The sequence below is a fragment of the Grammomys surdaster genome, unplaced genomic scaffold (genome assembly GCF_004785775.1).
Source record: "Grammomys surdaster isolate TR1022 unplaced genomic scaffold, NIH_TR_1.0 125974, whole genome shotgun sequence".
Classification (NCBI taxonomy): domain Eukaryota; kingdom Metazoa; phylum Chordata; class Mammalia; order Rodentia; family Muridae; genus Grammomys; species Grammomys surdaster.
The window spans coordinates 1,046,082-1,072,607 of record NW_021620791.1 but is presented as its reverse complement, the minus strand read 5'-3'; the positions used below and the strand labels follow the sequence as shown (position 1 = coordinate 1,072,607).

Here is a 26,526-nt window from a genome sequence, read left to right as displayed (position 1 = left end):
CTGGAATTACAGAAATGTACCACCATGCCTTAGATAACACATTTTATTAAGAGTTTACGGAGATGCATAAATTAAGAGCTGGGGAAGGGTAAGAAAACCTTTATTGGGCCTCTACTATGTAGTAGACACAGCACTATGCAGTTAATACATACTGTCTCAAGAATTTTTACATCTTAGTTAAGCTTCAAAGTTTTTCAAATGTCAAGGTTCTTACAAAGGACTTTGTCAATTCGAATTGTTAAAATGGAAATACGAAATCAACAGTGACTTCAGAGCATAGTTTTTCAACTCTGGCATTACTGACATTATTGCTAGGCAACTAACTCTTTCTTTGGAGTGGAGGCTATCCTGTGCACTGTAGAATGTTTGTTTAGCAGCATCTACCCACTGGATACTAATAGCACCTCACCTACCTCTAAGAACCCAAACTATTTCCAGACAGTGCTATGTGTTCCCTGGGAAGAAGCTCAAAACCAACCTTGGATAGAATCACTACTGTAAGGCACATAGCATCAGCTTTTAGGGACAAGGACACTTTTCTTGTGAGTGAACACTCCTCTTTAGGCCAGACCTGTCCTGCCCATTTCTGCATCCACCTTGGCAGGCATGAAGGTGCTTTAAAGAGTCACTTGCGTCTCTTTCTTTAGCTATAAAACTAGTGACATAATAGTTCCTAAGAAAGTGGAATTTACTCGGGAATTTCATGTGCGAGGTGGAAAAGGATGAGACATGGTACTAGCAAGATGAGTAGTCCATCTTGCAGAAGGAGACTCCATATAGTCTGACAATTTGCCAGACCACCTTGAAGGAGCGACTGGAGCAAAAGGAATGATGGACCAGTGATAGGTGGGAACATCTCTTGAACAGTACTACCTAGTTAAGTATGTAGACCTCTTGAATTCTATTAAACCTAAATGTCATGACAGGATCTTTAAAATAGATTTAGGGGGCTCAATGGACCCCTTTATCATCTTTTCAGTATGGACAGTTAATAAGTCTTTCTTTGCCTTTCACTGAGACTTTATCCTTTTGATTTGCCCCTTGAGGATGAGTCACCAACCCTAACTCTTTAAGGCTGGCAGGGTCCAGGCTCTGACCTTAACAATGCTGGTCATACTACCTGCTCCATTCCTGGCTTATCCTTGTGGTACAGTGGCCTTGTTTCTATGTGCTCAGGAACCAGCTTACACCCGACCTCAGGGATGTCTTCCCAAGAGTGTAACACCTTGAGAGCCAAGTGTTCATAAGACTCCACCATCTCCTCTGCAGAGAGTAAAGATAAGAAAAGAGGCTTGTTAGAAGCAAAGAGTGGGGGCTGTTGATGCTGTCTTAAGTACTTCCCTTAACCATGCATCCTAAAGACACTAGGACATAAAAAGAAATTAAAAACAGAAAGAACTGGAGATGACATCATATGAAAGAGAAAGAGGCTGAATGTGGAGACAGAGACCTGAGAGAAGTCAACTGATAAGAAGACAGAGATGTCAATTATGCCCTGGAGTGGGGTTTTACACACACACACACACACATACACACACACACACACACACACACACACACACACACACACTCAACCAGATTCCTGGAGATCCCACAGCAGATGGATGCTGACACTAAAGAGGGTAAGTTTGTTCACACCATGGTGTGAGGACCTAGAAATCAGGGTGGCCTTCAGTAAAATGGTGGCATGAGGTGTGCTTATAGATGTCTTCTCTTTGCCTGGGAATCTCACAACCATAAACACCTGTACTTCATTCCACCAAAGGAGGTGACTCGTGGCTTAAAAGATAAAAACAACAATAAAAAATACAGGTGGAAGGAACATCACAAAGCAAGACAAAATTATTGAAAGAATAAAATTGTCTTGACAAAGTTTGTACTGATGATAGGTATAAGATATAAGATGATATAAGACACAAAATAAACCTGACTCTATAGAAAGAGATCACAGAAGCAACCACCTGGTGGTGGTAATTATATCAGTAAATGCTAATAGAGTTAGACAATCAATGAATAAACCTTTGTTTATTCAGGAACTGACACTATGAACATAATTTCACATCTTTAGAGTGCAAAATTGCTAACTTTTAAATCATTAGTCAAATGTATAGCTTTGACCAAATAATTACATCACCATAAGAGTATATTGTAGAAGAGGAAACGTTTTTAAAGGAAGTCCATATCAATATATCACTGTCTAAACAGCAATAACTGCATGCAAGAACCCTTAGTATGTTCTTGGGTCCAAAATCAAGAAGTAAAAAGAAATAAAAATGGCGGAAGTCAATAGTGTTGAAACAGCTTTGATATCACCTCCGTTTGACTGTAGCAAATGCACGGAAGCTTTAGAGAGAAGCAGAAACTGCGCATCCTCAGATGTGGTGGTGTCAGAATTGCGATTCGTCATTAAACATGCCTTTTGTCCCCAACTCCCAAATTTGTGGAAACATCTTTGGGATCTACAGGGTGTGTCCTGTGATACTCATGAAAAAAAAAATCCCTCTTTTGGTGCCACAATAAGATAGTTTGGTCCAGCACTTGCAGGGTAGTGGGTTATACCTATGTTTAATGCTATATGATATTCACTGAAAGCTCTTGCTTGCTTTGCACATTTGCAAGTCCTTAACAACATACACAAAGACGGAAAAAAAATAGGCCAGGATACAGCGTAGTTACCTGACCCTTGTGACTGTGAGTGCTTGTCATTAGCCTACTTCATTTTCTGTCTTTCCCTTTTGTAATTAGATGACCCACTGTCCCCAAGCTTTGACCACTGCAACCAGCCGTTTTAAAAGAACACCGATATTGGCAGAGCCATGTGCTGGGAGTTACCAGAGTCGTCTTCAGTGAAGACTGTTTTCCCAGAAAAGACCTTATTTCCGATCTGTATCTTCCCAGGGCGAAAGTGTGGTCCATCCAGCTTGTTGTCTTTGCAGAGCTTGGTTAGAATTTCTGTGGGTTTGGACGTGTCCCTCCAGGCATTGTACCCTTCTCTGAGAAGAGGAGGAAGGACAGAGGAAGTGAGCCTAGCTGCACTTGAGGTCCCCAATAAAAGCTCTTATCAAGTGTGGCTTGTTTAGTTTCCCTGGTTCTATACCCGGGCTAGTGTGTTTGGCTTTGTTTCCTTTTCTCCTCTTTCTAGTCAAGCGTCTTTGCATAAGCACAGCTTGTCTGTAAGACAGGGCCTGCAGGCAGCTTGACATAAAGATAGTTTGCTGAAAATTTTGATTCTTTTAAAAATGATTCACTCTTCTTTTAAAATCGAACATTGTAGTGGAATTCATATAACAAAATGTATCATTTTGAAGTTGACTGGTTTGGTGGTATTGTATATGGTCCTAATAACATGCAGTCATTAGCCTTTCTGCCTAGTTATAAAAAGTTGCTGTCCCCCTGAAAGGAGACCCTGCATCAAACTGCACTTACTCTCTGTTCCCACCCCAGCACCATTAGCAAGATCCCATCTGCTGCTAGGGGGTCTGGGCAAGTTTAGCCAGTGTTTGGTCAGTGTTTGGCCGTTCGTGTGCTACTTAAGAGGAAAGCTCGACTTACCACCTCAATGTCTCTCCTCCCTTCCCCTACATGTTCCCCACACAATTTGTCTTATAGACTCATGTCTTAGGCAGATGATTCTGACATGGTTTTCTAACAAGTGACTTTGCTGGGTCTCCCCAACCCTTTCACCCCCTAAGAAATAGCTATTTTGGAGGAAGGCTATCACTGGACACAGGGGCAGGCCCTAGTTCCCACCAACTCCCTGCTTCCTTGTCTCCCACAATAGGAATTGAAGGATCACATGTCCTACACATCAGGAAGTAAATTGACCACTTTATAGCATGTTCATGTGATCAAATACTATGTAGGCTCAGTACATTAAAGACTGCAAGCAATATTAAATGACAGCTATAAAATACTTCAGCTACAAAGTAAGAACAATAAATAAATTGCAATGCATGTAAACCAAGTTCAGAAGAAAATAATATAGAAACAAAAAACACCAAAAGGAAAACTAAAAGTAAAAATGTACATAAATATTTAATGTTTATCAATAATTTATGCAAAATGGTGAATTGTGAAAATTATTTGATTTATAGTGATAAATTATGTAAATTATTTTCCATTTAGGAAAAATAGTTTTTGAATTACACAATGGAGCCCCAATGAATGTCTATAATTCCCTGGTTGTAATTTTTAAGATTTCGTTAAAAAATATAATCAGATACAACACACTTAAAAAGAAAATCAAGCTGATAGCCTACATTTTAAAATAAAGTTGATTTGCAAATCTTTGTGAAGAATGAGATTTAAATCCACTCTTCCTTCACTTATAAAGCTAGTTCTAGAGGAACTGATAAGATACTGCACGCAAAGCTCTTAAAACAGCTGGTCCTACACACCTACAGCTGGGTGTTTACACAATTCTGAGACACCCACAATGTTTGCAATGTTTGCATTGTGTTAACCATTCCTCAACTAGTACCATTCCCCTGGTAATCCTGATCACCAGACACAGGTGAATGCACAAGCACACCACAGCCTGACTCTTAACCCTTGAAGAACTGGCCCTGAGTTTCAAATCAAAGCTGCTTTCCCAGCCTCATTGGCTCTCAGGAGGATGGAATAGTCTCCCCAAACCAGCTCTGCTGATACCGTCGGCCATCCTAGAGATAAATTCGTGCGCAGTACAGATCCCCACAAGGCTGTGGCCCTTAGACACCAGCAGTGTCTCCACGGGAGAAAACTTACATCTCATATTGGCTCTGCAAGCCACAGATGGCTCTGTGTTTGCTGTAGAAACGGTTCTCCAGGTCAATTTTGGTCTCCCCAATGAGGTCATCTGACCCAATCATGTCATGGTCATAAATCAGGATGGAGAGCAGGGACTCCTTTGGGAAAGTGGCCTGGATCTCAAATGACCTGTGTCCAAGCAGAGGGCTGGGAATTAGTAAGGTCTGGCAGCACGGAACGTCACCAGCTTCCTTTTGGTTAGCACTTCGTGGTCCACTTTGTAGACGCAATGACTGGATTGAATAAACTCAGTTAGCACTGACAGGTATCTGTGTAGTTTATTATCCAAGTACAATCATTGACTTCTGATTTCTTTATCAACTTTCAATAGACAATGATTCACCCTTTCATGTCATATCTTCGAGTTGTTGGTCTTGTTTCCAGTCTGATTTCAGACCTGAACTATGTGTCTGTTAAACATTGTGAATCTTACTTAATTTCTTCCACCCTCCCTGTATGACTTTTTTTTATAACATGGTGGGGTGGTTGATCACATAAAACACACATCCTTCTTCCAGGTTTTCAGCTCATACACGGTGAGAATACAGTCATTCATTTCTGTTACTGCTTTGTTGAGGAACACCACTGGAGTTTTCAAAGAGAAAACCTTGCTAATGGAAGCAAAGAATTTCAGAGCTGAAATGCTGTCTCCACAAGGCTGAAGCCCTTGAGAACAGAATCATTCTGACTTCCACACTGCTGGAGTTTGCACTTGGCCATCAGAGAATATATACTTAGTGGCTATTTCTTTGAACTACAAAGCATCTCGGAAATCTATATCCAATACCTCTATTTTGCAGATAAGGGAACCAAAATACCAAGAACGTAAGAGAAGGATGATGAATCAAGCCTTCCCAGAGCACTTGATATTATAAGGCTAGTATGGCCATAATTAACCCTCCCCAGTGAGAAAAAATAAGTCAGATAATAACACCAGTGATTATAGTTGATAGATCAGGCTCTTAAAGGTCCTATGTGGGGCTGCACATGGAGAAATCCATGTGCTCTTCAATCTAAGCATGGTGATGCCTTTCTTAGCTTCACTATTTGGATTCTAGGTTGTAATGGCTATTCTGGGGGTTCATCAGAAGGAAGCACCCAACATCCACACTGGACTTTGCTATCACCATGTTACCCACCCAGGACAGACTTGATAATGGCTTCACTGTCCCTGGTAACAATGACAAAGGACATGATGGCTCTGGCCCTTCTCATCAAATTGCTCAAATTAATGCAGTCTGGATTTTAACTGGAGCTGTCAAAGAGTTTGCAAAAGCTCAGTACCAAGATCGGATTCTTGGTTGCCCTGGAAACTCCTAGGCTTACATCAGGTCATATGTCAGTAATAATATCATTAGAATGCTACTGTTATCCATTGCTTGAGGAAAGATCATTAAATGAGCAAAACTTGAGATAGTAAAAGTGTTTGGAGGCTCAGAGGTTTAAAGCCAAGATGGCTCCTTTGTTCTTCCATTCATTTCCTAACTTATTCTTCTGACACTTATCACACAGTCATTGTGTGACAGGCCTTGAGAGTAGAATCATTTCCAGTGGGTAAGGATACAAGAAATTGGCAGAAGAAGATGGCAAGAAGCCAAGATCAAGTCATGGGCAGAGTGCTGTGAACTGGGAAAAAGGAGCATAATGAGAAGTCTCATCACCCCAGGGACTAGACTGCAGACAGCTCTCCTGGCTTTAGACCTGTGGAGCTCAGACTTGCCCTTCTCCTGTCTTCATGGGACTTGACGCAGTGCCATATTCTCTGACTCATTTTTTTCTTAGTAGTCATAAGATCCCTAAAAAGCACTGCCTAGTGGAGCACCTGACATAACAGACAGATTCTCAGTAACCAATGAAAGTGGGCAAATGCCATGATGAGGGCCTAGCAAGGACCCACACCTACAAAGGTGAGCAAGCCAGAGTCAGTGAGCTGTTTTAGTCCCCTAAGATCAGCCTTTCGAGATTCCATCCCACTAGCCTCCCACTTTCCAGGGCCATAAACTAAGGCTGAGAAATCGAGTCTACTTCACAGCTGGGAAACTGTAATGACAAAACGGAAGCAGTGGCTCCTTAAGTGGCAGAGAACAGTAAATGTCACCTCTGGATCAGAGAAACAGGTACACTTCTCTGGAACTGTCACTTTAGCTGGTCTCACTAATCTAGACTAGTTTATGACCTCATTTCCTCAGCAGCAATAAAAATCAAAGAAACTGATGCTCATCAAATGCCATGGGCTCCAAAGCCAGTACAAATGGATAAATGAATTTACGTGAATCTGGTGACAATCTCTCCCCAAGCTCTTAGTTCCTCAAGAAGAAGAAACTTACAAGTACTTAAGATGTTGCTAAAGTAACCAAGGAGGAGGAAAGGTAGCACATGGGTGTTGGATACTCTGTTATAGATGTTTCATGTGTTCTTTCAATGGAGTCTAGAGTCAGGTGTCACTACTGCTTTATAGATGATGAAGCTCCAATCAGAGAGGCAAAGTCAACTGCATGAAGATACAGAGTCTGTACATGACAACACAACCCAGGCTCCTTCAGTTCCAACATAGCCAGAGCGAAAACTCAAGCAGGAGTCATGTCTGGTATGCCATTAGAAGGTCAACGGGGTGTGGCTAGAACGATGGCTCTGGCTAAGAGCACTGCAGTTTGGTTCTCAGCACCCAGATAGTAGTTTACGACCACACATAACTCCAGTTCCAAAAGATTAAATGTCATGGGCACCGTACACATGTGGTACACATATACATGCAGGCAAAACATATACACACATGAATAAAATAAATAAATCTTTTTAAAAAGATGTTGCTATCTACCAGAAAATTCATGAGTCTAGTTCTACTACACACGCACGCGCACGCACGCACGCGCACATGTGGTGTATTTTAACCTTTTGCAGGAAAACAAAACACAACTGGAGGCTCACAGTTCAACATTTGGACCTCAGAACCACTCCAGTTAGGTGACAAAATGATAGTGTAGTAAAACTTTCTCTAGTAGAAGATCAACAACATCTGGCCCAGTGCCCGCTACTTCTGGGTTGTGTGAATTTGAATATACTTCTTAACATTTTTTGGATCTTAGATGTCTTGATTGTAAGAAGAAAGCTTTCATACAGTATTAGGAGGTGGTATCCCTGACCCTTCAAGGTACTTTTAAGTTTAAAACTACATGTCTGAAGATCACAATGTCAAATCCTAGATAGGAAAACGATCTACATTTTTGCATGGATAAATATTTGGTTGGGTGTTATCAAGGATACAAGTCAGTGTTTAATCTTCAGCTACTGTTTTATCTAAGACACCCCTCCACACATGCACACCATTTCCAACAACCTCCAGGAAGGCAGCAGCAGCCAAGGCAGAAAGGACAATACAACCCAACTGGGAAGGCACTGACCTTCCAAACACTGGATTCAGTTGTTTGGGGATGTACTTGTCCCGGTCTTTGATTTCTGTTTTGCCAAGCCTGAGCACAATGTAGGGGTCTGATTTGCCATCTGGATCAGCTGGGCTAAGATTAAATGCCTGGAGAAGAAAAAGAAAATGGTTCTGACGCAGCGGGCTCAATCCTGGCTGCACATGGGGACACTTGGGTTCTATCTTGAGAGGTTCTGATGTTCTACCTCCTGAGCCTTGGGATGTTTAAAAGCTCTCTAGATTTTAGAGTGTCACTAAAGTTGGGAACCACTGTTTTAGCATCCTAAGTTTGCTCTTAAGAAGAGCCATTTTGATATCCACCTTTCTCTTCTGTCATCTACCCAGAGGCAACCAGTTTTTGGCACATGGCAGCAAGGAATGTGTAAGAGGTGGCAGAAGATATAGCCCATGTTCTAATTTTTAGTTTAGCATCCTGGCCAAGTCCTGTTGTTTCTGGATCTGTCCGTATAACCATGGAGTAGACCTAAAGACCCAGTCCAGCACCAGTGGTTTTTGAAGCCATTTCTCCATGAATCTTGCCTTTAACCTTATCTCCTTGAGTGATGCTGTGTTTCTGATCACGAAGCCTGATTCCAGACTGGCTGGACCGTAGGCTGTCAAAAGTGAACCTGGTGTATGAAAAGGCCAATAAAGACATGGCGTCAAAGAGACTGAGAAGCTTGATAGTGAAGCTGAGAAACAGCCCAGTACTTCATACTGTCTCCCTCAGACCAAACAGAATAAGTAGATCCATAAGAATAAGAATGTTCTCTAGAGATTGCTTAATAGACAACTTGTAAATAGGCTACATGCCAAAGCACAGTCCAAATAAGTGATTCTTTTGTTTTTTCCTCGGCAAATCACCCACATTTAAATCTCTATACCTCAGTGAATTCTAATACAACCTGCACACTTTGCTGTTCCTTTGTTTATTTTTTTTATATTTCCTAGTTCTTATACCACTTGGACCTAGCACATGAAAATGAGAGTGCTGTTCTATTAATGACTTTATTTCAAGGATATTGTAATGAATAGGGTCTTCTTAATATTTCTTGTGTGAACAAGTGACGTTACAGCTACTCAAGAAAGCGTCATATGGCCACTAAAAGAAATAGAGCAATGTGCTGATCTGGGAAAGTGTCTATGCTACCTTTTTAAGGAAGAGGAACACAGTAAAGAACTTTGACATATATATATACATACATATATATCTATATATATCTTTTAGTGCTTATTACATTATTTTAAAATCAGAGTATTATATAACTAATTGTGTGCTAATAAATGATAGAAAAGCACACACAGTCACCACTACTAACAAGGTCCATGCCAAACACTGGCTCTCCATCCTGCAGTGACTTCCTTGCTAATGAAACACGAGACTGTCACCCTCTCACTCTGTTCATTCAAGGACGCTGTGTCCTCAAACTGCAGCCCAAGGCAGCCCTCTTCCATGCTGCCTACCCTGCTCTGGGCAGGAACCTTGTCCACGGTTGCCCTGACCTTCGCGTACAGAGCTCTAGACAGCAGAACTGCAGTAGGGGTTGTGATTCAGAGCTCTGTAATTCAGCGAGAGAAAACCATGGAGGCTGGGAAGCAGAGATGGTGCTGAGGACAGTACATTTGTTCAATACATTTGTTTGCTCCCAGAATTCTCTGAGCTCTTAGTGTGCATTTGAGCTTTGAGAACTTCTAGAGTTGGAGAAAAAAATCAATTATCAGACACAATATTTCTCAGATTTACATGAACATGCACTCTGATTTTTTGAGGAATGTATATTAACTACCTCCCAGGACCCCAGGATCTTCCTGAATAGCAGTTTTGAAAAGGCTATTGTGGAGCCACCTGTAGGTAAGCATTTATTAGAGGCGACCCAGCATTGTCTGAGCTTTATCAGGAGCACTGCTGCCCTTCCCAGTGGGACTGCTTTTTTGAAGACAAAGACTCCATCACAACACCCCTGCCACACTAGGGTGCGATGGCACTCAGGAGAGAAAGGACACCCAAGAAGTGCACAATGAGATGACAATTTGTTTTCTCTTCTCATTAATTTTTTAATTCTTGGGACAGAGTCTCTCTGTGTGCTTGGCTGGCCTGGAACTCCTCCTGAGGGCAGGGGCGAAAGGTCTGTGCCACCACACCTGGCAATTAGTTTTTCTTTTATGCTTTGCTAATGCTCCTTAAAAGGGATTTAAGCAACATGAAGCGAGGCAGCATTGAATAAGAATACTATACAGTCCTGAAAACCGGATCCAAGCAACGAGTTAAAGACAAATCCATGATCCATAAAGAGTTGTACAATTGAATGTCATGTTTGGTTTTCCACCATCCCAACGGGTCAAAAAAATTGTAATTAAAGGTTTTTTTTTTTTAACCCATTATCAAAAAACAGAAGCCTGGAGAACATAATGTTTTGAGTTGTTTTTTTGTTTTTTTTTAATAGACTCAAAATGAAAATTCTGACTGTAGTAGTGCAGCAGTAAAGCCACTGGGAGAATTTCACTGAACAGCTGCCCTGTTGGGTCCTGGGTGCCTTTCTTGCCTCTTCCCACTGTCTTCTCTGTGAGCATTCTACTTCTGCCTTTGCTTTCCTTTCCCACTAGCAGGTAACCTAACAGAGCCAGTAAAGCTTAACGGCCTGATCTGGGCACCTCCGAAATGCATGTGTTGAAACTTAATGGTATGCTGGCTATAGGCAGGTGTCTAAAACTAATAATGTCACAAGAGTGGAGCTGTAGAGTTCTGAAGTTGCTCCTTTTCCCTCCACGTTTCACACCCCTAGAGGAACAGCCATGTGAGGGCAGATAACAACACTGCCAGAACCTCAATCATGGATTTACAGCCCCCAGAACTGTGGTTAAAAAAAACCATTTCAGTTATTTAAATCCACTTTTTGCTTCAGCACCATGGATAGCCTAACACACTCACGTAGATCAAAGGAGGATGGCTTACCGCAACAATATACACACGGATCAGTACTTGAATGGGGTGATTGGGTGGAATTCCTTGCTGGATTCTCAGCTGGCCACTGTCCTCCGAGGTAGAGTCCTCTGGGCTTTTGTAGATGCAGAAGGAGCCCTGATACCATAGAATACAAGCCAGAAAACAGAATTGTCATCTGACCTATAAGAAACCATTGTGAGCCCAGTGGTAGAACAATGAACACATCCCAAGTGTCTGAAGGACATGGGCTAGTGTTACCCTTTGTCAGGGTTGCATCTTTGGGGAATATATACAAGCTGCTTGCCTGAGCACTTATTCATAGCACACTAGTGGATGGGGCCATCACACAAGGACTATAGCAATGGGATCTGAGTGCTCTTTACACATGGAACACTGTGCCCAGGCTTCCCTGCTTTCCCAGTCTGTCCTGAGTACAGTATTCCTCTTTCCAGGTACAGTAACTGAAGCTTTGGGAGGTGAAGTATATTGTTCGAGGTCATGCAACTGGCTACTGTAATAAACAAGATTTAAATCCAGGTTGGCAAACTAGGTTACTTGGTATAGTTCAGCACACTGAGTAGTACCTTAAAGGCCCAGCATGCAGTAGTAAACAGCCAGATATTAGTGACTGCTTTGTTATACTGCACCCCAAGTCTGCCAGAAAAGGGTTTGGGTTGTTTGATTTATCTTAGTTTTTCAACTGGCAAATCTGCATGGATCACATATTTAATGTGTTATGAATGGGACAGCAAGGCAAAGGACAGTGGTCCTTATGGGTGGGGACTATGTCTTCCTATATATTACACAGAGTGAGTTTAACCCATTGGCCACAAATCAAAAGTATGTTCAAAGACTATGACTGGGCATTATAGAGTTTCAGAGAAGGTTCAGGGTAGGCATTGAGGGTCGTCTCTGCCACACACACAACCCACATCACAACCCCATTATTAGAATTGAGTCATGGCTGACATTTATGGACACAGAGAATGGAATTGACATGGGAACTTGCCTTGAACTTTCCTATGACCCGGTCTCCATCCAGACCATGGTCATCTTCTGTAGATTTGCCTCTGAAGAGTTCAAAGGTCTTCACCCAGTCTTCAAAATTGTTGAATTCACTCTCAAGATCACCATCATATATCTTTAGAGAAAAGAAAGATTATATGAAGACGAAAGAGGGTTAGTTACCCCCATCACCTTTAAATTCATTCTCAAAGTTTGAAAACAGACACAAATATAGACAAATTCTTCACCAGAATATAATAGGAATGGCATTGGGTTCAATTCCCAGTAGGATCTCTGTTCCCATCAGAAAACTCACAAGGACAGCCTTTGATGTCTACGTTTCTATCAGCAACCTGTTCTTCTGAGGTTTGCCAGAATCACCCATTTCTCTCTATTTCCTGTTAGCATGAAGTGGATAACTCTTCTCTACCACATGCTCCTGACACCATGATGTTTTATCTGAGTACATGGGCTGAGCAATCGTGGTCTGAACCCTCTGAAACCATGAGCCAAAAGAAGCCAAGATGTTCTCTTAGGTAGGAGATCAGGGGTATGCACAAAGAACCAGTATGAAGGGTTAGTGTTGGTTTAATGAGAAAGACCCAGAATGCTCAAAAACTGGCATTGAAATATGCCTCAGGGAAAAGGTAAGAGGCTGCCATTGATTCATCCTTAATAAGATAGGGGAAATGTTGGGCTAAATATTCCTAAAGCTAACTATTATGAATTTTATAAAGTCCTCTGCATAAAAATTGAATTCCAAGAAGTATAGCCATCTGAAAACATTTTAAAGAGTTATTTATTTTGACATGTATGGATGTTCTGTGCACTGTGTGTATGTATGTATGTATGTATGTATGTATGTATGTGCACTATGTGTATTCCTAATTCATGTGGAGACCAGAAGAAGGTATCAGGATCCTAGAATTGAAATGACAGAGGGTTGTGAGCTGCCAAGTAGGTTTTGGACCAAACCCTGATCCTCTACATGAGCAGCAAGTGCTCTTAACCACAAAGCTAGCTTTCTAGCCCACAAAACATTTTCAAATATATAAGCATAAACATAACAACCATTTTTATGCTTAATTGATGTTATTGGCCGTTAAATATAAACAGTAGTACTTTGGGGAAATTGAAGTCACTAATATTCATTAATTCATAACACATTTAAAATGACAGTGTTTACTTTTATTATAATGCATGCAGATATAAATTTTCCAAGGGGGGAAATGATATATAGACTTTAGAAATGCAAAGTAGAATGAAATTTGAGGTTTAGAAATATAATTAAAATACTTATTCAAATATCCTCTCAAAATTACCCAACTTGATCATCTACATATGTAATTCCTGTAATTCAAAATTTTTCCCATCGGTACCTATGCCTCTAGCTAATGCTCCCTCACTGTGAAGATTGGCCTGATAGAGCTGACTTCAGTTAAAGCTCCTGCTATTTTGAGTGTGTACCCACCACATGATGAAATCAAGCTCCTAGAGGAGTTGAACACTGTAAATTGCCTCCCAGGCTGAAGCTGAACAGCAGATGTTATACCCTTTCTGAATGTATGGGGTCGTGGAGAAGGAAAACGGACAAGCTTCACTGTCTCGGCTTATGTACATGTTAGACTTTATTTTCCCATGAGTGACTATAATGAAGACAGCATGAGTAAGTTCAAAGAAAGGACTCGTGACAGTTGATCCCAGCACTAAGAGAAGCCTGCTGCTGAGTGCTACAACCCATCCCTGGATGCCCTGCACCCACAGACCTTCAAGACAGCCAGGTTTGGGATGGCATCATTTCCGTCATCTTTTGGTTTCTTCTTGAGCATTTTGTCTCTCTTCTTTTTGGGGCCATCATCCACATCCAGGACTACCTCGTCTGGCTTTGCCTCTGTGGATATTTGGCAGAAGTTGTTCCAGGATTGTTAGCTGCAGGGTTACTATAAACAGCCCTGGAGTTTGTATCATATGTAAACGCAATGTTTGTGGCTGCCCCAGCGCCAGGCAAAGTGTTAGCTGGGCCAGGTCTGTGCATGAATACATTAAGCCTGGCACTGAGAAGGTACATTATTTGTTCCTCAACCAAGCTAGCGGAGAAAAGACCCAGAAGTTGAATGATTCTAAGCTTTTTGTTAATGTCCTCAGGGTCTCAAGAGTCATCTCGTTCCAATATGAGGCTCAAACATGTTAAGGGTCTCATACAAGTTCACACTAATAACATGATTGAGTACATTTTTTTAGCAGCATCCCGTGAAGGAAAATGACTAGAGACAGACTTTGAGCTCCACTATTTCTTGCTGTGTGACCTTAACTGGGTAACTGGACCTCATTGTATCTCTGTCTTATCATGAGTATGATGAAGATGCTATGGGGCTGGCTGGTCATAGGAGAAAAGTGAAATGAAACATGTAAATTCAGGGCCAGGTTCTCATGAGTGCATGTATGTGTTTGTGTTTGTGTGTATGTGTGTGGTATGTGTGTGATGTGTGTGTATGTGATGTGTGTGTATGTGTGTGTGATGTGTGTGTGTGATGTGTATGTGTGTGTGTGTATGTGTGTGATGTGTGTGCATGTGTGTGTGTGTGGTATGATGTGCAGCTGCATTGTCTGTGTGTGTATGATGTGTGTGTGTGCAGTGTGTGTGATGCAGCTGCATTACTTCGGTGTGTGTGATATGCAGCTGCATTGCCTCTGTGTGTGTGTTGGTATGGTGTGCGTGTGTGTGTGTGTGTGATGTAGCTGCATTACTTCTGTGTGTGTGATATACAGCCACATTGCCTGTGTGTGTGTGTATGTGTGCACACGCACGTGTCCATGTGGCTGCTTGGTTTGACTGTTGTAGTTAGGCCATGACTTGAACTGAGCTTTCAGACACTTCCTAAGCTTATTTTGTTGAGCTTCTTGCAAAGTGAGTTTTGGGTCCTGGATCCAGATCTATACAGTCAGCACTGTTAACATTTCTCTTGTCGGTTTGGGCTTCCAGCTTGACTCTATTTTAATCCCTGCTGCTTCCTCATGAAAGCTCTGCACAGGACATGAGCTAGTCAATTCCAGAAACTAACTTGAGTTACAGACCAGTTCAGCTCTAATACCTATAAGTCTCTCTTTTCTGGTACCATGGGACTGAACCCAAGGAATGTCAATTAGATTCTATCCTCCAGCCCTCTGCAAGACTTTTGGAATGTGTTACCATCTTCTTTATGTGGACAATGGAGCTAAGATATAATATACCTCCCATAGATTCTTACAATGATGGCCCTATTCGACATCCAAGAACCCTCCAGATAGCCACTTACCTGTGGCCCTTTTCTCCTTGTGGTTGTTCTCCTTTTCCTTAAAAAGAGAGGAAATAAGATTATGGACACTGCTCTTTCTGCTTTACTTTAGTCAGAGTGCTAATTGCTCTAGTTTGGTTATCCCAACTCTCTGCAACCTCAGGAATGTCATTTTGAGAATAATAAATAGTCTTTAGGAAGTCTCTAGAATGGAGTATCACTGTGAAGACATGGCTTCTAGCTGCAGTGGAGATGCCCTAACCCTAGAGAATAGGCACCTGTATGGCCAACAAAAGTGTCACAATATGAAGATTATTGATTGTTCTCTGTGAACAGGTTCTTCATAGCCATATGGAAGACAAATATTTTATATTTCTCTGCAACAAACCACAGCCTGCCCATGAGCTTTACCTGCTGACATGTTGGGTCCTTGGGTGGGTATCAGGGGTTGGGATAAGTAGTAGAGAAACAGCAAAAGACTAACTATTCATAGGAAATGTAAACATCCATTCCACAAAAGGAAGAGGAGTGGAAGAAAGGACTAGTGTTTGTTTTGTTAGTATATACGAGTGTTTTTGCCAAGTCCTGGATGAAAACATAGTCTTTCTAATCATCAGAGTCCTCACAGTCTCAGCTATGATAGTATATGACTAGTTCTTGCTTTCTTCTTTTAACTTGGGGTTGATAAATCGCAATAAAATTGGTCATTGAAGTTACCCGAATTTGCAGACCCATTCCCCATGGCTCTCCGGTGTTATGACATCATCCTTGTATCAGCCCATGAACATGAGGCCCTGTGGTTGCTCTGACAACCCACCAATTATTATTATTTGCTACACCAAGATCTTTTTTTATGTGAATCATTTCCCTTACAAATGCAGAATTCTGCTGAAGCCCTGAGGCCCTGTGGTATCTCCTGTTCCCATTGCCCATGGTTGAATTCCATTTCTTCTCCTCACTGACCTCCCTCGGGTTCACAGGGGTCAAATCCTGTCTATATTGATTATACTGAATAGCCTTCTAGGGTTTCCAACAGAGCTTATGTTCTACACCAGTTCCAGCTAGAGAGTCGGGAACTTGTAATCAGGATCCTTGGTCTTCTAGGCTTTTCTCTACTGCATTTAACAGAACCATGTTGTTTAATCATTAATCTTTAAAAAAAAAAAAACCCAGTTCTTTGATAATTTCAAACAGTGAGTTTTGATTCACCCCTCACCCAACTCTGTCTATACCTATTCCTTCTTTTCTTCCCACCCAGCTCTGTGTCTTTTCCCCATCAAGGCCAATGGGTGATACCCAAATGTTCTTGGATGCTCAGCTGTAAAGGGAACAGTTAGTTATATGGCTCTCCTCTATCTAAAGCTAAGGAATCACTGTGGAAGAGAGGGTGGGAAGAATGTAAAAGCCAGAGGTGGTGGATGACTACCACAAGGAAAATACGTCATCTGGACACAACAGGGTAGTTGTACATATGAACTCACATTAGCTGTGACAGGATGCATAAGACCCAAGCAAGCCCAAGCCAGACCACATCCCAGCATGGAGAGAGGAGGTGGGCCTGAAGTTCTGCTCCTAACTCAGGAGCAATCATTAAGCTGTTAAGAGAGGAAGGATCAGGTTTCTCTAAGAGTTCAGTCCCTGGAAAGTAGACCAGGCAATAAAGCACTGCCAGACAGGATCATGTTTAAGCCTCCAGGCACTTCATGTTGGACTTTAAATGGAGGCATGTGGCCTTGAGAAAGGGAGATGCCCTGTTCTCTTTGAGTCCCTTGACTGTCACAAGCAGGGGAGACTCTACCTTCTGTGCTTTCTTTACAGAGGCATAATACTTAGACCACCAGTCGATGACATTTTCAGCAGATTCGTCTGCTATAGTCCTCTTTCTTCTTTTAGTGGATCTCCGGGAAGGCTTCCTGGGATCTTGCTAAGGAACAAGAGATAGGTTACTAGTTGGGCCTCGAGTACATGCAGAACCCATCTGGTTAACCAAAGAAGAATCTAGGTATATTCCCAGTGAGAGGTGGACAGAGGTTGGTTTTGTGATAGCAGTTCTCCATGTGGCCTCAATAAATGAACATTTAATTATGTTTTCAACCATTCATTGATTGAGTCAACAGTTATAAAGATGTGGTACACTGCTTGACTTTAGGGATGAAGTGAGGCTTCACCACAAAACCAGAAACCTTTGAGTTCAGTGGAGGAAAGAGACAGCCAAAAAATGGGTACCAGACCCTGCGATACAATGTCATATAACAGGACCATTGGCTGTCTTGAGTTAATAATCCCTGAACAATTAATATAGAATATGTGATTCTCAGTTTTCTCAGCTAAGGTTGATGATGCTAGACTACCTCACTGTGGGAAGTTCGAGTGACATGAAGTAGGAACTCCCCAGTTGGCTTTATTTCTGATCTAAGAAGTTCAAGTAAGTTACATCTAAAATATAAGTGGTGGGTAGTAGGGGTGATTTAATTATATGTAATAACTATAAATACATATTTCAGAAAGGAGGCGTTGGAGAAGACTGTTGTCATATTGGCAGTTGTCCATGGAAGACCCACCATGCACCCATCATCCCTCCTCTGCCCAGAATCTCTAGTGGACCTACTGTGTGCCAAACACTCTATCAAGGACAGGACAAGGACAGGACATAGAAAGACACGATATCAACAAATCATATCCAACCTGGATAAACAGGCTTATAAAACTAGCAGACTCTGAGAGTGAGGATGTATGTAAGAATCTGGTGCAAAGCTGGGGCAATGAGAATCTGTTGAGGGGATGCAGAGGAAGGATGTGACAGGTACCACCTGAGAAAATGTCCATCATCACACTCACTTTTGTATTTCAATTTTTACTGTCTTCTGGTCAAGAAACTTCTTAGGATTTTTTTCAGAGACAGGCTCTCCCTATGTAGCCCAGAATGGCTCTGAACTTGTGGTCCTCTTGCCTCGGCCTTCTGGGTGCTGGCATTACAAGTCTGTACCATTACAGTCCACAAGGAAAAGTTTAAAATGATCTTGTGGTTTGCAACTAAATTTGTGACTTGAGAAGACTGACACCATTTTTGTTCTGTGGCCTTTGGTCCTCCCCATCCTCAGAAACTCCCACATTCTAACCAGGACCAACCCTGCTCAGTTTTAAGGTCATTAGGGATGTTGACACCAGACACCTTCCAGAAGCCCCCTTAACTGAAGATGAAGAATCTTTCTCCTCTTTAGAATTCAAAGGACACATCTTCTTGGTCATGTCTGACCTTGTAGAAAGAAGGATCTAAATGTTTGAGCAGTAGTCCTGCATGAAGAAACTCTTGCCTTTCCAAGCTAATGAATTTGGGAAAGTTTCTGTTCCATTAAATATTACTGTCACATCTGACTAACAATTTAATTTCATACACAGTGACTTTCCAATCCTCCAACAGTACTTTGAGGTAGGCATCAATATCTTCATTGTAAATGAGGAACCTGATACCCAGAAATATGAAATTGAAGACTCAAGGTCACATAGCTAGTAGCTACAGGATTATTGTCTACATTTTCCAATGCACACTCCACTGAGCCTGGTAAATAAGGCCCAGGATTGCCCTGACTGACCTTGACATGTCCATCTTTTGGTGGTCCCTGTGCGACAGGTTTCTGTTCAGGTTCCAGCATCGGAGAGGAGTCAGGGATGTCAACTACTGTGGCTGTCTGGGCCTGAGCAGAGTCAGGTACCACAGTGGGAGGTGGTTCAACATCCACATAGACATGATCTGTTGGGAGATCCTGGGAGGAACTGAGGAGTTCGGTAGACTCGGTTGCTGCTAGTGAATCTGAAATGGCTGAATGAAAACTCATTTGGTCAGGCAGAGAACACAGCCATAATCCATAACTGGATTCAAATATGGCAAGTTCTTGACACTTCTGAACCTCATTTCCCTTATTTCTAGGATGAGATTAAAACCCCATTTTCCTAGGGGGATAAAATTAGACTATGATGTATGCCATCTGATATACAACAGGCAATCAATGAGTGGTGTTATTAATTAGTTATCCCACAGAGAAATTCTGGACATTGGGATCATGAAAGTCAAGGTTTAGGGTATAGGCCCTCTACATTTGTTGTCTCTGTCAATGTATATCTGCAGAGATTTTGAGGTTCAGAGGTCAATGAACCCCGAAGTGGAGGAAGAACACTGGACACATGATCAGACATGCTCAGTGGAGAGCAGAGTTTTATCATTGGACTTTGTGAGAGTCTAACTGGGTCACTGGTGTCATTAAGGGTCATAACACTTGTCGAGAGTTGTCAAATGTCCTCTGCATTTCATGTTGTACAAGTCAGCAATGATGGCCATTTCTCAGTCTGGAGTCTCCATGGTTGCCAAGGCCTCATTCCCCTGGATATGCCTTTCAACAGCAAAGTTAATCCAACAACCTCTTATAGGGATCTACTCAGTGCTAAAGACAGAAACCCAAGCTAAAGTAGACACCCACGGAATAGCAAGACTCCAATAGCCAAACAAGCAAAACTCAACCCTCCAAAATTGGATAGTAGGAGGTGAAGAGGAGGGGGCTAGAGAGTGTGCTGGGAAAGGAGATATAGGGGCTCAGATGCAGTAATGGAGACATGTAGAGTAAATCAGTACAGTCCTTCAGAGCCCTCTGTCTGTATTCAAAACAGTTTTATATATACATTCCTTGGGATCAGTGCTTTCACTCCTGGGTAACTAGGCTGGAGAAATTCCCACAGAGCATCTTCCCTTGGGAAACATACACAGACACTTTTATTACAAAGCTTTTGGTGAAAGTAGAGATTTATAAGCAAACCTGGAGTCCAGTCCAATTGGAAAAAAAGGAAATACAGTAGATGCAATGGATAGTCATAATAAACGAATGAACAGATGACAATATGGATGAATACTAGAATGTAGCATTGAGTGAAGAGAACCAAAAACATTATAACACTATATCATGTGTGCAAACCACATGTGCTTAAATTTACAAGAGGGGCTAGAAAGATGGCTAAGAGTGCATACTGCTTTTGCAGAAGACCTAATTTAGGTCCTCAACACCAACATCAAGTGGCCACAATCAGCTGTCACTTCAACTCCGGGATGTCTGATGTCTTTTTCTGACCTCTCTGGAGAGTGTGTATATGTGTGTGTGTGTGTGTATGAGTATGTGTGTGTATGAGTATATGTGTGTGTGTGTGTGTGTGTGTGTGTGTGTGCGTGCGTGCGTGCGTGGACCATGACAGTGCAGCATTGAGATGAGAAGTGGGATTAACTATGAACCCTTGAGAACCAAAAATGGAACAAATTAAAATTACACCTAGCATTAAGCCAAGAAAAATGGCAGAGACTGGAGGCTGAGGAGAAGAGTTTAAGGAATATTCAAAGATGTTTCAACAGAGGACTTGATTCTGATATGAATCTTAAGTAACAATTTGGCAAGTATGGCAGAGAGAGCAGAGATGTAAATTCATCAGAAAGGCCCATCCAGCCACCTGCACAAACTTTGAGACAGATACTACTGTCCACACCCACAGGCACTGTAACTCCACAGTCCTTTTCGCTCTCCAATCTAGGATGCACTTCCTACCTGGCCTGGCCCCAGCTCCATCCATCTGTGAAGTCAAGGCAAGGGGTTCTCTGGATTTACACAGAAACTGCTTCAAGCAGTTGATGGTGTAAGTGCCCACGAGGGTGCTCCTCCCGAAAGCCCTCCAGTCTACCACACAGATGCTCAGCGGCGGGTGCAGGAGCTCATTCTCAGGCAGCTCCTGCAAGGGAGGTGGAAGGAAAATGGCTCTACCTGGGGTGGCTCTGCTCTGGGCCTGCAGACCACAGGCAAGTACGGCTGGGTGTCTGCTTCCCTTTTCCTGGCCTTGGAATTCTAATCTTCAGAGTTGCTCTGCAGCTTGCCCATACTCTGGGGACAGTCTCCCTAAGCCAGAAAAATAAGCACTGAAACTGTGGGGACTATTTTCTAATACCAATTCATTCCAGGTACAAACTCCAAAATTATTTAAATTGCAAAATCTCCCCCACTCCTGTATTTCTGTGGCGAAATACAATCCTCTTATTTTGTCATTACTGACCACAAGAACCCTCATTTCAAATGACAGCTTAACATGGTCCCCATATGTGAAGCAGATAAAGCTTAAGCCATGAGGCATAGAGCTAAGGGACAGTGCTGTACACATTTGTCTCCCTCAGTGCCCCACGAGGATCCATGACGTCCTCTGTGGAAGGTTGCAGATACTGCATGGGCTTTAGTGTCCCGTCTGATCATTTAGGACTCGTATCTGTGGAGCTGACTGGGTAGTCAGAGAAAACTTCATTTCTGTAGTTAGTTCCAAGCCACACTAAAACTGTGTGAGTTGAAATCTTGAAATGAATAGGAGCGGAGCTTCCGAGAGACACAACTTTTATGCACGAGAGCGACTGACGTTAGAAACACGAAGAATCTTATTTACATGTGGCCATCAAAGTAAGTTTCTACAGAGCATCGTGTAGCCTGCAGTTCTCAGAAGCAACTAGGGGGCTTGTGAAACCGGGAATGTCTGAGCCCCATTCTTTTTATTTTATTTTTTATTTTTTTTAAATGTTAATCAAAGGCTTTATAAGTTTGGTAATGCTCAATAACAAGATGCCCATACAATCAGAAGTGTAACCCAATACCCAACCTAGATATACCAACTATCTTTGACTGGCAGAGACATGCGAACATCTGACTCCATGTTTCCCTCCCTCCTTCTCTTTTTCTCTCTCTTTCACTCTCAATCTCTCTCTCTCTCTCTCTCTCATCTCCTAGCTCCTCCTCCTCTCCTTACTCCTCCTCTTCCTCTCTTTACTCTTCCCACCATAACTCCTCCTACACATCACCCTTCCTGTTAAGACAAAACTTTTCTCTCAAAATACAATTAGAGCATAACTACACCAATTTGTATCAGTAAGGCACAAGATAGACCTAATACCCAGTCCATCATTTTGATGACTAACCAGAACCTCTGTCATCTCTCCTAACTAAAAGACTTAGTTCTGAACCTGGGTTTTTTTCTTGGCTTTAGAATGAATGTCAACTGAAAACCATTCTCTCAAGCCTTTTCTATCAAAATAAATAGCCAGGATTGACTATGAGATTATAAGTCTTCAACCCCGTCAGAAATCCAGAATGACTGAATTAACTGAAATTATGGGAAGCACAAAGCATAGCTTCTAAAACTTAGCCAATTTATAGAGACCACTGAACACCTGGACAGTCCCTATACTACAAAACGTTGGAGCATCTGATCTTCAGCCTTCTGGCCCAGGATCATCTGACAGACCTAGTGATGCAGAATTATTAAGGGCTGATTACTCTGTCTTGGCAGATATAATCAGTCGACTATTCTGCAAGTGTGTCCTTTTCAGGACAGTTATTTGTCTGTAGATGAAAAGAGGCCATTCTTGCCTAGTGGCTGTCTCACCACAACTGGAGTAACTCCAAAGATGCTCAATTTCTTCTTAGAATCCAAGACAGGAAGCTGTCAGGAGCAGATAGGTCTCTAATCAAAATGAACCTTAATGCAGAAATGTTTGTAACGTCAATTCTGTGGACTTCTGACGGTTTGAAAACCAACTATCCATGAAAGGCAATCTGGACTGTTGTCTGTTAACTCCTCTCAGCTATTTCTAAATGGAATATAGAAAACACCCTAAGAATAAATTCAGAGCCATGAATTTGCTATAGGCCCTTAACTCACATCTGAGCCCCATTCTAAACACTTCTGTATTTGGTAGACAAGGCTAGACCTGATGTTCGATATCTTCTTCTTTTGGTGTATGTGTGTGTGGGGGGGGGATGGGTACTGGGCACTGAGTCCAGAGTGTTAGGTAAAAACTCTACCACTGAGCTACACTCCTAGCCCTATCTTTAATTTTTATTATTAAGATAAGGCCTAAGTGACCCAGGCTAGTCTGGAACTCTCTTTGTTGCCTGGTGAGGCCTTGAACTTGTGATCCTCTTGCCTCAGTTTCCTGAGTAGCTAGGATAACAGGCCTCAACCATGATGCCTAGCTGAGACTGTGCTACAGGCAAGGCTGCTGTAGATCAATGCCTCAAAGAACTCTGTATAGGATAATGTTTTCTAGCTTTCTTTGATTTATTATAAGATTTAGACCTGGACATTTGAACAACTGATACCTAATTTTTTTTCTCATTCTGAAATCCTGGCTTTCCATAATTAGGCTACCCATAAAGACAGTATACACTTGAAATCTAGAGGCATCCCCTCTCCTGGCCAAGTGGGTGAGGGAAAGGAACTCAGATGTGAAAAGGGAGATGGGCAGCTGAGGGAGGAGAAGCCCATACCACTTCAAAGGCCTCTGCCTGCACGCTGAAGTTGGGGTTGTTCTTATAACTCTGGATCACGCAAGACTTCACCCCTCGGCCTCCACACTCAATAAGAACCTGTGGCCGGTCCACAGAGAGGAGCTGTACCTTCTTCATTTCTCGGACGCCCCAGAAAAGGACCTGAGGATGGACAGAGTCAGAGAAGAGCCTGGTGTATGACCAATGGAAAAAAACAAATGTGACTCCTGGGAGTGACCGTATGGTCTTCCAGCTGCAACTGTCCAGCTGGTGTTAGGTCCCACCCTGTCCAGTTCAGCTGGTGGGGTCTTCCTGGAGCCAGCTGCCCATCCTGCCACATCCACTCAATGATGCAGGTGGGACCACCCCTTCCCCATGAGTCCTATGGGGCAAGCCCCCCTCCACCACTTTCTGAACCATACCTCAACTCTGTATTTACTCAGTACTGGCCGGATGTTGGAAGGAACAGGATAGATCTGTGTGATGTCCGGTGGGCCAGTAGGAGGGAGGCCCTGCAGCCCAGAAGAAGGGACCTGTCACACAAAACGGCCCTTAGTGAACAGACTCGAGAGACATGAGGAAGAGTAGCCAGGCTCTGCAGCACTTCCTTGGCAAGACATCTTTATGTCATCAGCCTTGAGTACAAGAAGGACCTTGCAGCATATCACCTTCTGTCATTCATTAATGATTGACAAGCAGGTAGTGAGCACTCGGGGTGTGCCATGAGGATGCTAAGACATAGCTTTCAGTGAACTTACAGCAGTAATGGGGAGTGAACCCTCCCACAAGTGTATAGATGTTCACAGCCTGATAAAAATAACATAAAACATATGTATCAATGGATGGAAAGGGGCTGTGACTACATCCTAAGCTTTTGATGGCTTTGCCACCCACTGCCCCGAGAGAGTCCAGAGCTACAGAACAAAATCGTATTTGATGAAATAGAGACTTACTATGGATCGGTGATGCAGAAAATAAAATCATTTTGAGTGTGGAACTTAGGAGGAAAGTGGGTGCTTTCCTGCCCTTGGGCACAGTGAAGCTACAGGACAACCACTATGCTTTGCAGAAATACCCCACACAGAACCTAGAGAAGTCCACTAAAGGTGGGGACTTCCCCACATGTAGGCCATATTGCCTTCTCTTTGAGACCTACCTCGCTGCCCCCGTCTGTCAAGAGCCTTTCTAGGCTGGGTTTTGGTTATTGTGGCCATTTCCTGCTCTCTGTCCTCTGTGCTGTATCTTCTGTATAGGCACAAGTATGGGAATCGGGGGACCAAGTGCAGAAACCAGGCTTTTGTGAGGGACCCTCAGCCACCCCATCTCCACCATACTGTGGGATCCCTTAGGAGCTGGGGGTAAATATTTAAGGTCATAAATGTTTGCCTTTTGGGGTGCATTGCCCAAGCTGACTTCTCAGAACTCTCAGGATAAGGAAACACATGTTGCCTTTTTACAAGGATTTTAAAAATATGCCTTTTGAGAAGATTTCATTTCATTTCAGTTCAGTGTATGAGTGTTTGTGTGTGTGTGTGTGTGTGTGTGTGTGTGTACCTCCAGCATGCTCAGTGCCTATAGAGCCCAGAAGAGGTCATTTGCTCCCCAGGAACTAGCGATGCATAGTTGTAAGTCACCATGTGGGTGCTGGGAACCAAAGCTGGGTCATCTACAAGAGAAATGAATACTTTTAACTGCTGAACCATCTCTGCAGCCCCATACACGTTGCCTTTTAAAAAGCATGTCTATGGGCTGGAGAGATGGCTCAGCGATTAAGAGCACTGACTGCTCTTCCAGAGGTCTTGAGTTCAATTCCCAGAAACCACATGCTGGCTCACAACCGTCTGTAATGGAATCTGATGCCCTCTGCTGAGTGTCTGAAGAAAGCTACAGTGTACTTGCATACATAAAATAAATAAATAAATACGTCTTTAAAAGGCTTTTCTATTAATGATTCTTAGAACCTGGGAATAGTAAGAGTTGGGATGGGGCTGGGCAAGAGATAATTAACACTTTCAGTTGTAGTCGGGGGATAATTACTAATGTCCTAAAGCAGCAGGCCAACATGATTAGCAGAAATTGAGGGTTCTGAATATTGACTCCCCCTTCACCCACACGAAGAAATGATAGATATCTGAAGTACTAGGGACCCCAAGTGCCTTGATCTGCCCGTTCTACATTTGTTAAAAAGCCCTTCCACTTTATAATAGAGTGAGCATGGATTATAAATATGCATGGTTGTTACATAGCAGATGAAAATAGAATCAAAAGAATGCCCACAGTCAGCTCTTTCCCAGTCACTGTCTCAGCTGGTTGTTTCCTATTTGTGACACATGGTACTGGGTTATGTAAGGACACTTTCATACAAGTGCACAGTATTCTCTCACTTTCCCCACCCTCTCCTCTTAGTCCTCTTAGTTCACCTAAAGATTGTTTCACTTCTACTTCTCTGTCTTATATACACAAAGACTTTACATAACGGCATAATCTCTAAGAAATAGAAATAAGAGAAAATGTGCGTGTGGTATCTATCCGTGTGACCTGTAGCTCTTCCATGGCTTTATGATTGAGATGGAGGAGCGGTTAACCTCCCAGCTGCAGTGATGTTCACAGGCAGTGCCAGGCAGCTGGTATCCATCCCCGCTGCACTAGCTTCCCGTTCCAGCTCGTTCTGCAGCTTAGTTATATCTGACCTATTTGGTATTTGTAGCATCTGCATGTCTTTTTCTAGGCTTTCAAGTAATTGGCTTAACAACATCT

The 26,526-nt window shown here is 42.5% G+C and overlaps 1 protein-coding gene across 1 annotated transcript in view; it reads right to left on the bottom strand.

Moving 5' to 3' along the window:
- Fer1l6 (fer-1 like family member 6) overlaps positions 1 to 26,526 on the bottom strand; it is a 112,223-nt gene that overhangs the window by 18,884 nt on the left and 66,813 nt on the right. Inside the window, exons 22-35 of the mRNA XM_028753882.1 lie at positions 24,192 to 24,302; positions 23,770 to 23,931; positions 21,016 to 21,196; positions 19,033 to 19,253; positions 18,334 to 18,336; positions 17,232 to 17,357; positions 15,455 to 15,491; positions 13,925 to 14,049; positions 12,163 to 12,294; positions 11,163 to 11,288; positions 8,190 to 8,317; positions 4,747 to 4,917; positions 2,833 to 2,993; positions 1,121 to 1,263 (exon numbers count right to left, since the gene is read on the bottom strand). Coding sequence (XP_028609715.1) covers positions 1,121 to 1,263; positions 2,833 to 2,993; positions 4,747 to 4,917; positions 8,190 to 8,317; positions 11,163 to 11,288; positions 12,163 to 12,294; positions 13,925 to 14,049; positions 15,455 to 15,491; positions 17,232 to 17,357; positions 18,334 to 18,336; positions 19,033 to 19,253; positions 21,016 to 21,196; positions 23,770 to 23,931; positions 24,192 to 24,302 — 1,827 coding nt within the window. The remainder of the gene's footprint in view (positions 1 to 1,120; positions 1,264 to 2,832; positions 2,994 to 4,746; positions 4,918 to 8,189; positions 8,318 to 11,162; positions 11,289 to 12,162; positions 12,295 to 13,924; positions 14,050 to 15,454; positions 15,492 to 17,231; positions 17,358 to 18,333; positions 18,337 to 19,032; positions 19,254 to 21,015; positions 21,197 to 23,769; positions 23,932 to 24,191; positions 24,303 to 26,526) is intronic.